This window comes from Pterocles gutturalis, unplaced genomic scaffold, assembly GCF_000699245.1.
Source record: "Pterocles gutturalis isolate BGI_N339 unplaced genomic scaffold, ASM69924v1 scaffold20362, whole genome shotgun sequence".
Taxonomy (NCBI): Eukaryota; Metazoa; Chordata; class Aves; order Pterocliformes; family Pteroclidae; genus Pterocles; species Pterocles gutturalis.
The window spans coordinates 14-10,816 of NW_010108413.1; the positions used below are offsets into that span (position 1 = coordinate 14).

General features: G+C 40.1%; 2 protein-coding genes across 2 annotated transcripts; one reads left to right on the forward strand and one right to left on the reverse strand.

Annotated features, from left to right (window-relative positions):
* Positions 1 to 292: 292 nt before the first annotated feature.
* On the forward strand, positions 293 to 2,366 carry LOC104459639 (nicotinamide riboside kinase 2-like; the record flags this gene model as incomplete). Its single annotated transcript, XM_010072640.1, has 6 exons — positions 293 to 372; positions 512 to 698; positions 931 to 1,002; positions 1,658 to 1,764; positions 1,970 to 2,061; positions 2,172 to 2,366. Coding segments are annotated over 6 exons (544 nt in total), but the record flags the coding sequence as incomplete, so codon positions are not given.
* A 706-nt stretch (positions 2,367 to 3,072) lies between these two features.
* Positions 3,073 to 10,399, reverse strand: SQRDL (sulfide quinone reductase-like (yeast)). Its single transcript, XM_010072638.1, has 9 exons — positions 10,146 to 10,399; positions 9,632 to 9,802; positions 9,055 to 9,108; positions 7,317 to 7,511; positions 6,247 to 6,456; positions 5,582 to 5,765; positions 4,614 to 4,681; positions 3,507 to 3,685; positions 3,073 to 3,130 (listed from the first exon to the last, which is right to left on the reverse strand). Exons 1-9 carry the CDS (start codon positions 10,377 to 10,379, stop codon positions 3,073 to 3,075), a joined length of 1,353 nt encoding a protein of 450 aa, XP_010070940.1. The 5' UTR covers positions 10,380 to 10,399.
* Between the last annotated feature and the right edge of the window lie 404 nt (positions 10,400 to 10,803).

Consider the following 10,803-nt stretch of genomic DNA (forward strand, 5'->3'; position numbering starts at 1 on the left):
TTCCCGCTCCCTGCCCTGCCCGCTCTGCCCTGCATCCTCTGCAGCGCCGGGCGGATGAACCCACACTGTAACGCGTCCCGTTGGCTTTCTGTTTTCGGGGAGTGCCGTGCGGTGTGCGTGTGCTGGTGGGAGGCCAGAGGAGCAGGCTCCATCCCCTCGTTACCGCTGCCTTTTGTCTGCATGCGGAGAAACCCGGTGGAGGGTTAAGATTTCCCTTTGTAACTTCAGGGGTCAGATCTTGAGTCTTGTTTTGAAATGGGTGTGAAGCTTCCCAGTAGCTGTCCTGACCAAGCATTTTTTTTTTTTTTCTCTTATCGCTGTTTCAGCCCCAAGATGAAATAGAAGTTGAAGATGGGTTTAAACAGTATGATGGTAAGGCTTTGCTATGGTTTTTTCAAAGTGTAACTCAGAAACTTGAGTATTTTGATCCTTTTTGTGCACTGTTTTTGTACTGACTGTTATGAGATGATCCATAATTACTGCTTGATTATAGTTGTCCATTTTGTCTTAGTGATTAGTGCACTAGATATGGAAGCTATGATGAGTACCATAAATGCCTGGATAAAAAACCCAGTCAAGTTTGAACGTTCTCATGGGATCAACAACACACTGGATGCCCAGATCTTGCAAGATATGGAGGCAGGAGATGAGACAATCCACATTCTTATTGTTGAAGGCTTCCTACTTTACACCTACAGGTAATCAAATGTGCCTTAATATATTTTGATTTTTACATGATAAGCAAACCTCCAAGGGAATAAAAAGACCTGTTGTAAACCAAGAGCTAGCAGCTGGTATTGACTGCTGCCGAGTTCAGGTGTCACAGGCCCAAAGATAGTGCTAGGTACAGGAAATGGATGTAGTTTTACCTTTCCACTTCTTGCTGCTAATCAAACAGTCTAGTGGTAACCAAACACGTGTCTCTTTCAGGCCACTGATAGATGTATTCCACCATCGGTACTTTCTTTCCATTCCGTATGAAGAGTGTAAAAGGAGAAGAAGGTAAGTTTAAGTTCCCTTGCTAGCCCAGTAACATCTTACTCCATTCAATAATTTGTTTCTCTGAAGCTTTTAGATAAGAAAAGATAAACACTAACTTAGCTGCTGTGTTAGATGAGTGTAGCTTCCTTCCCCCAACAAACCCAAGAGCTTCCTAGAAAACTACTGTGAATGTGAGGCTAATGCTCAGTTTCCACACGGATCTCTCAGTAGGCTCTCTTTATTTCTGGTTTTCCAATTACATGGTTCCCAGGTCTCAGTTTATCCTGGGGTTTTATATTTGGCTGTGTTGTTGTACACATACACTTTTCTCAATGCAAATGATGTGTTAACTTGAAGTGATGTTTTGGAGGAATAAGCAGACAGCTATTTTACCCAAAGTTCTGCTAAAGCTTTAAGAGAAGGTTATTCATCAGTAGTAAGATCAGTCTGTCTTGGGAATCCTTTTTGCATCTTGAACACTTTGGACCCGCACATTAAATCCCAACTTTTGAGGGTATCTTGATGCTTGTAGCTTAGGCTAAATACTCACTTTTGATAAGTTCAGAAACTACACTGGAGACAACAGGCTCAGGCTAGTGTAGAAAAACTGAATGAACTGTCATTTCCCTGAACTGCAGTTAGACTACTCTTGAATAACAGTGTCTATAATTTACAGTTCAAGGAATTACACTGTACCAGATCCACCTGGATTGTTTGATGGCCACGTTTGGCCTATGTACGTAAAGCACAGGAAGATAATGGAAGATCTTGGAGTTGATGTGGGTGAGTCTAATGACAAAAGCAGTTTTGAAAGATTGTTTAATGAGAGTGCTTTTCAAACCTGGGTTAGATGCATGAGAGGAACTGAAGCAGGTGGATGGAGTATACTTCTCTCATACCAGTCAAGTGCATGCTCTTTAAATTGGGATCTGGCAGGCTTACAGAAACATTGAATTACATCTCTCTTATTTTACTTTCTTCCTTTTAGTGCACTTGAATGGAACAAAATCAAAGGAGGAGCTGTTTAATGATGTGTATGGACAGATCCAGAATAAGATTGAAGAATTACTTAACAGGCAGGTACATGTTCATGCTTGTAATTGCAACTCAAAGGCAGCCCATTTAGAGGCTATGTTGAAGAAGCATGGAACTATAACTTGAAACATGTTCATTTGTATCTCTCCTTTTAGAAATAATGGCTGATGGTGATTCTTGGGGTAGAAGATGATTCCTGTTTGCTCTGCGCTGTTTACCCAACTGCTACTAAAGTTCCAGCTTCTGTGAAGACTCTCAACTCTTACATTTGACTTTGTTCAATCTTCCCTTGAAACTGAGTTATATGTGGTCATAATTAAAAAGCACTTCCCCTTTGTCTGTCATCTTAATTTGTGCTTCAGCCTAGCATGTGGCCTCAGATTATCTGTCTTCCCCCAGTCTCCAGGCTGGTGGGAGTTCTTTTTTACTATGCACTTAACCTGTGAGAGTAAAACTTTATAGTGGAAGTGGCACAACTATCCTAGGAGTGTGTGTATGTGCCTGTGCATACACACACACACCCCCACACACACATACTGCTTTGCGTGCTTGCCTTTCAAAAACCTGCAGTCCATCTAATTAGGCAGCAAATATGATTCTTGATTAAGAAGTTAAGGGGTTTTTTTGCTCTTCAAAAATAAGAGAACAAGATGAGGTTTTCAGGCCATTTTACTAGCATTAAATCACTCTTTGATCTCAGATGCAGACAATTCACTTTAGAGTCATAGAGAAAATTTTACATATACAAACCAGCTTTAAAACTTGATTGCTCTAGAAAATTTTGGTAGCGTTGTGTAGCTTAAGGCAAGTTCACACTTAGGTTCAGACTCCTCTGTAGGCACAGAAGGAGTTCAAGGCCTTGGTTTACAGAGAAGGGCTGTGAAAGAGCGTATTAAGGCTTAATCACCAGTAAGGGGGAAGTGAACTGGGGACAAAAGCTTGATTAAAAAAAAAAAAAGTCTCCTAGGTAGTTGTCCAAGAGGAAAGATGTGTGTTGCTCCACTGTGAGACCAGTCCTTTTTCTTCAAAAGGGTTTGACTAACACAGAACCAGCACTTACTTCAAGCCCAGATGCATCAGCTTCCTGACAGGAGCTGGTCCTCCCCAGTATCCCCTGGAAATGCAGAAAAGTTGTTTTATGTAGTGGTATGTATATACTATCAAAGTAGGGTTTTTGAGGAGCGTGTTTGTTTACTCCCATAGGATACCAAACTTGCTAAGATTAGTATTAAGGGTTTGTTTTGGAGAATCGTCTTAAATGGGGCAAAGGGTGGTGCCCTTCTGTGCAATTCAACGCCATTCTGCTTGAACAAACCCCTGTTAGCAGTGAAGTGCCCAGAATCCTTGGAAAGCTGAAGTCTTAATCTTAACTAAGGCTAGAATTTGCTTTTATTCTAGCAAAGAACTAAGCCAGAACAGGTATCTGTACCTGGCTTTCTTCTGAAGGATTGATTACAGTGGCTCTGCCTGCTCAGAATTGAAATACTTACTTGAGTAGTGCGTTCCAATAGAGAAAAGGCATCATGTCAGCTTTCATATGATACATGGTTACTCTCTCCTTACTCTGGTCAATGGGAAAGGTCTCCAAAGGCTGAGCATTGTAGTCAAATTCTGCTAGAATCACCTTGTTGTAGCCTGTTACCAGCGGGCAGGAAGTATATCCGTCATACTGCAATGAAGAACACCCCCTTTTCATTCATCTGAGTCAAACTGCTGAGGTATTACAAGCCATACAGTTAACATTCACATTTCAAAATAAGTTACTAGGAGGTTTCTGCATTTATAGCATTAATGCCAGCAAGTGTGGAAGGGTGCTAAGCCAGTTATGGTTTAATATCCATAATACTAAGCCATTTTATTTCAAATGTAGATTTGCTTAACAACATTACTTAAATTAGAACCCGACTAGAACAATAGGGCTTTGTGTCATTAGTTGCTGGTTATTCTTGTAACCAGCAGAGCAGGTGACTAGTAGAGCAGGATGAGAGCTGGTGCTAGCTTTAAACAGACATATATAAACAGGATCTTGAATCTAGCTGTAAGAATTTCCAGAGGATTGCAGGAGTATGGCTGATGATATTCAGGTTAGTACCCCAAGGAATATTAATTAAGAAACCATATGTAAAATGAAAGTCAAGTCTCAAAGAGAAATGTGAGCATAGTTATAGGCTTAACATCCTCTGTAGTACAAAACCTTCAATTTAACTCCTTAAAATATAATGTTCTGTACAGGGGAGGCAAGGTTACCATAGTACAAGTGTGTAAAGTTAAGGGTTTTCTTGCAGTAGGGATTATACTAGTCAGCAGTTCTACTCTAAATAAGTCACCTGCATTGGTGAAGAACCCAGACTAATCAGCCTTTCAACTTCTTTCAACTCAGAAGTCAAGGAATTAAACATAATATTTTTAATGTCAATATCAAGAATATAAATTATGCAACTAAATTACTACTATGGCATACAGTATTTAGCCATTCACCACCCCAGCTGCTGATGCAAAGCCATTCCTGTTCACACGGTTTAGCTACTTGCAAGACTTCCTGCAGAAAACTGAAGACATTCAAGGTAACTTCTCCCTAAGACAAGGTCTGTAGGTACCTTTTTAGTTGGCAACTGGTTCTTCATTACCAGGGAAATAGTTTTATCAAGCACTCCAGACTGGGCAGCTAAATAAGAAAGAAAGAAAAAAAAATGTTATTAAGGCATTTCAGGCAGCAATTATTGTCATTACTAGAGAAAACACTACTAGGTGGGCATTGTGTTGGACAACTCAGCTGTAATTAAAGTTGTATGTCAAATCGGTTTGGGAAGTTTACAGTCCCAGATGAGAAAAAAAAAATTGTAATAATGCTTTGTCCCTGTGTCCAACACGAAAGCTTAATGGAGCTTGAGCTGTATGTTTTTAACCTATGCCCATTCTCCTGTGCTACACTATACTTGTTCAGTCTTTCCAAACACTAAGATTCTGCCACAGTGAAGTTTTGTTTCATTATCAGTGCTGTAAGGGAAGCATTCTAGACTCAGTTACTGGAATAGCTGACTACACCATTCTTCATGTTACAGCAATAACACACTATCTAGCCTCTTTTTTTCCACATCAATGACATATTGTATAGACTTTTTCCCACCATCTTATTTGCATCTTTTTTTTTAGTTGTAAGACCATATGCCTAAAGCGTATTTATACTGGACCCTGTGGCTACAAGTACAGAACACGTGATTCTTCGGTAGTGACTTATCAGCTGACACACATGCATAAGCTGCGAAGATAGAGCAGAAAGTTTTGTTACTGAATGATGACAAATGCCAGAGTAGTACACTCATTTTATGCTGTTCTATGGACACAGAAAATAGAACTAGTTCATCTGTGAGGCATCTGGAACAAGAGAACTGTGGGTTAATGGCATCAGCATGGTCTGTAGCTAATTAGTTGGACCAGGAGACTTTGGTCTTTTTGAAAGCTGGAAATAATCGAAGTCAAGACCTCAGGAGTAACAAACTAAACAAAGAGCTTACTGTCGCTCCCACACTTCTCATTACACACAAACACACACGTGCACCTTTACCTACAGCTGCAGCAGTTTTTGATGTTGGAAGGTTGGTGCAGTCTCCAATTCCAAATACGTTAGGAAACTTCTTATGTTGTAGAGTTTCCTTATCTACATCCACCCAGCCAATTGCATCAGAGACAGGGCTGTTGATGAGCACATCAGGTGGCCCCATTGGGGGTGTGACATGAAGCATTTCATACTAGACAGAAAGAAAAGGCACTCAGTGGCTCGTTTATCAGAACAAATCATACCTGTGTTGATATAAGGCAATATGAGCAGGGTGGAGAAGGGTTTTCTTGGTTTGTTTCTCTTGATTTTTTTTTTTAACACAAGCACATAGAATGAAAATTTGCTCTCAAATTTGAAGTGCGTCCTTTCATTAACGTGAACCTTATCAGGCAACTCCATTTGGGCTGGTGTAACAGCTATTTGCCTTCCTCCATATATATCTGAGACATTCCCAAGTTATACTAACAAGGAATACAGGACTCCAGGAATGGTTTATGAAATATTTTTTTCCTTCTCTCCACCTTCATTTCAATCTTTTTAATCTGCTAAAGTGAGAGATGGTACTCTTGGGAGGTGACAGCAGTACACAACGAAGCAGACAGTGTGGCAGTGCTGTTCCAGTATACAAGGAAAAGAAATAGGACCAAACTAGAGGTCTGAAAGCTCCTGACCTGATGAACTTCAGTTACTCCGGGTTTGTCCAAGTTTTCAAACACAGCTTCTTGCTTGTCTGCTCGAACTTCTATGAGGTTGCGCTTATAGTTAACAGTAATATTCCTTTCTTTTACTATTTCAAGCAATGCATCAGCATACTTCTTAACACCAAAAATGACACCAAGTGAAGTGTTGAACATTACATTTGCTTTGGAACGTTTTCCTGTCTGCAGAGAGAGATCAAATTAGCCTTTTCTGTTAGGAACCTGTGACAAACTAGCAGAGACAAAAGAAGTGTGCTGCAGTGCTGGGGAGCTGATAGAGCTACTAATGCAGTTCAATTATTAATGAAGTATTAATATTAGAACTCTTGCGAGACAACTATTTCATACCATCTTAGAAGCTAGACAAGATAATCTTTGCCCTTTCTGAGTGAGGTACTGAAGGCACCCCACACAAATAGCTAGTGAGAAGAGGTGGCTGCAATTCATCAAGGACCTGCTGCACCCAGGCTGAGCGCTTGTAGCAGCTTAGCATTGTATAGCTTCTGAAACCTTCAGTTCTGTGCATTAGTCAGATACTGGCCTAGTAGAAAGCTCATGAAACTTGAACATATATGAAGCCTGACACTTCCACTTGCAGGTGTCTTTTGTTTCCAATAAGCTTGCTTTAACAGCCTGGCTAAGCCTCCTTCTGATGCAGAGACTGTGCACAAGGAGCAAGCATAGCCACTTTTCAGACTAGCAGAAAGACAAACAGCAACAGGTATTAAGTAGTTAATTCCAGCCAGCATTACTTTAGTGCACCACCTGAAGTTATGAATTAGGCTGAGAACAGTTGTATCTGTAGCTTGATTTCTACAACTTTCTCCAGTATTAAACAGATGCTAAATATTTATGTATGATTCAGTTAGCTTAATTCATTATAGAGTAATAATAGAAAAGGCAACCCAGTCACATTAATTTAATAGTCCTGAGTCACATTCCTCTCATGTGGTTTTTATTTGTTTTAAAGATATGAACCCCTTAGAACAAGCCTTCCTTCCAGCTGTGGGAACAAGCACTGGCAGAGAGTGTAAAATACTTACTTTCCTCCAGTAGGCCTCTGATAAATACATGATCTTCTGCGGAGCCCCTGCACACTTCACTGGAGTATTTGGAAAAGTGAAGATAGCATTTCCTTCCTTGAAATCTTGTAAAGCTTTCCATGTTTTCTCTACCGTATGAACTGAATAATTGGAACCTATTTTAGGGTGATTAAAACCCTCAGGCAAGCCTTTGATCTAAGAAAATGAAATTAAAGTTTAAAATACAGATGGCAAAAAATGTTGTCATCATCATCAAGCATTAAATACAGACTTGAGAAATAGCTATTTAAGAAGCCTCTAGCAAAAAGAAAGCCCATACGTACTTGCTAGTTGGCACTTTTGAAAATAAGCCTAGCATCAAACAGGTATTGCCATTAGAATTGAGTAGATGTAACATTTACTGAAATGACTCTGGTCTGCGACATCTGTAGCATAAGTGTTCAGTGCAGACCAAGTTTTTGTAGCCTAGTGCGTGAAATTCAGAGTAAAATTATATAAAAGTCACTGCCATGTCATCATAAGTAAAAATAATGTAAAAAAAGGCATTATGAAATTTTATGAGGTGAATGAAACTTTTCAGTAGTCAGCTGCAGATACTTGTGTTTCCTAGGGTACTTTGGTTTACATCAACTGTCTCCAATACTCCCTACTACTCCTACTATGTCCGAGCATCTGTGAGAAAGGGAGCTGTCCCCAGTTCAGAGTAACAGATTGCAGAAATTCTGTGGGAAAATGGAGTCACGTTACAAGCGCTGCGATGTGTTTGGGATGTTACAGTCTACACCAGGAAGCGTGCTGTTGGTGAAGACAAATAAGAGAAACGATCCTTCTTTTTAAAGCGTCCACTTTCATTTTAAAGCTATATAAATCCTTACTATGAATTCTGTTCACTAGAGTAATCGTGATTAACTGTATTACATGGCTTCTACTGAAAAGATACACATGAAGACAGAGAGTCACTGAACACAATGTAATTCCCCATTCTGCTGACCTAATCACCAGAATTTGTCTGGTGTGACTATAAACTAACACTAGCTCTTGCTTTACATATGCCTGGGGAGCTTTTCAAAGAGAAACTCAAACATACTATCAGGTACTACATCATATTCAGGTCAGGTCAAAACCACGAGAGCCAAATCGGTCAAACATCTTGCCTTTGTGTTTTCCTCCCCCTGCACATTGCCATGGTCATCCTTGTGCCACACATTCTCCTCTGAGTGCCACTGGATACAGTGGACAGGAAACCTCACAGATGGGAAGGGCCCCAGGACCCATTTAAACAAGCACGGCAACTCAGCCGGTCCCTTTGAAGTGCATCCTTTAGGAAAAGTGAGGGTGAGTCAAATTAATTCAGCAGTAAAGGTTGTACTGACTGCTGTGTGTTCCTCTCTTCTGTTTACATTAGAGATGCTTCAGACTACAGTCAGCATACTTCATTATCTCATTATTACAGACTGCCTTTAAATTCTAGATTTAACTTGCTGCCCCATCTGCTGATACTGCCATAAGACAGCACAAAGCTGTCTTAAAAGACCTTCCCAAGGGTAATTTGGGTTATTACACAGAGATCTGCAGAAGGAGTAAAGTCATTAGGCTGTCTTCTGGCTCTTTAATTCATATTAGCGTTCAGTATCTTGCAATTAAAACAGTGTACTGAAAAGCCATTTACTGCAGTGAATCATAAGGGTGCGTGTTGCCATCAAGACTAGTAAAAAGATGACCACTGTAAAACAAATACCTTCTCATAATGCAGACTAATCCCAAGGGCAATTATCAGATACTTGTAGGATATCTGTTGTGTAAGGGAAAAAAAAAAGTATTTTAGACAAAACCCAAAACATTATCCTAAAGCAAATTTAAGTTACCTTACAGGAAGAGAATCATAAGGGAAGGAGAAACAGGGAGCATTAGTAACGGTAATGTTAAGCTCTATGAATAATTTATAGTTAAAATGCTAACTGCATTACCAGTTACACACACAGCCTTTGCTATACATAAAACCAAGTGTTTGGAGAAAAATATTCTATCTTTTATGTTCAGTTCACTATAAACAGGGAAAAGACTTATGATAATTTAAGTTGATGTTATTCTAACCTAGTTATCTACAACAATTTTTATTAGAAACAGATTTTAGGATCAGGTACTTCTCATAAGACTGAGTGGAATTTTGTGGCCTCCTAGATGCTGGAGGAAGCTCTTGCTCAATAAGCAGTTCCAAGGGGATCTGCAGGAGGTGAACAGACAACTTATAACACAGAATAAGAGACTAAGCATAACTTTTTTTTTTTTTTTTTTTTTTTTTTTAACATCATTACCTTGGTATCATTCTCCAGCCAGACACAGTTCTTATCTGGATCCAATGCTGTAACTCGAGATTTGATCCACTCGACACCTGTAGGCATTACACTCCCTGTTGGACGTGCAGAAGTTGCCAGCTTCTTTGCACCACCACCAACCAGGGTCCACAGTGGCTGATAGTAATGAGTCTGAAAGAAATGTTCAAAAGGACATTTAAGAAGTATTTAAAAAAGGGACTTTAAGATGAAGGCTCATCACTCCAAATAGGAAGCAATGTGCTTTTAACATTTTATTCTTCTTAAAAGAAGCTGTATAAATAACCAAGAGTTTTGCATAAGAAAGCTGGAGGGATGCATTCATCTCTATCACGGAGCAATAACTTTCACGCAAAGCTTTCTACAAGATGGCTAGGTGGCTTCCTCTCCACAGTTAAAAACATGTGGGGCTGGAGAGGGATGAGAATCAGACCAGTCTGGTCACGTATGTAAAGCCTTTATTCTTTTCAATGCTGTACATCCGAGGAAGACTCACCTTACTTGGCTCCACAACGGCCACATTTCCTGCCCCCACTTTCCTCTTCATCCGAGCACTCATGGCAATTCCACCGGCGCCTCCACCCAACACAAGTACTTCATAATACTCCCTGGCAGCACACCTGGCTGCTGTGTGTAAGCTGAAGGAGCTCCTCTTCTGCATTCCCGTTTTCAGCAGCCGTACACCAGGACGGAGGCAGGAACAGGACGACACCACTCCAGTTGCTGACATCTTTCAGTATGTGGGAAGCTACAAGATAAGGAAAGGCACCAGTAATGATTACAGAAGGCAGAATTTATTTGTATGCCTGGATAAGTCTTCAAGGCAAGAACTGTAATACTAAATCTTTGTTGCAGCTAAACCACTAATGAGTAACCAATTTGGGGAAGAAAAGAAGAAAAAAAAAAAATTGATCTTGGCCTCTGCCAGGAAACTGAAATTTCATACAAGCACATGAATTCTGACAAAGCATAAGAACATTTCCTTATTATCATGGCAGGAAAGTGTATCTGATCCTATAGCACAAGAGATGCATACGCTGTACCTCCAGCTGTAATATTACAATCCTGAAGAGACAAGTGCCACGAAAAGGAACAAGAATTTGGTAGGTGTTGTAGATCAATGAAATATTGACCAACATAGTTGTGTGAACGTA

Excerpts from the sequence above, each read along its gene's own strand:
- SQRDL (XM_010072638.1), bottom strand. The coding sequence starts at position 10,379 with ATGTCAGCAACTGGAGTGGTGTCGTCCTGTTCCTGCCTCCGTCCTGGT. Across the intron at positions 9,109-9,631 it reads GGCTGGAGAATGATACCAAG|ATATCCTACAAGTATCTGAT; the intron begins GTAATGATGTTA and ends CTTACACAACAG. Across the intron at positions 3,686-4,613 it reads ACCAGTTGCCAACTAAAAAG|TATGACGGATATACTTCCTG; the intron begins GTACCTACAGAC and ends TCTTCATTGCAG.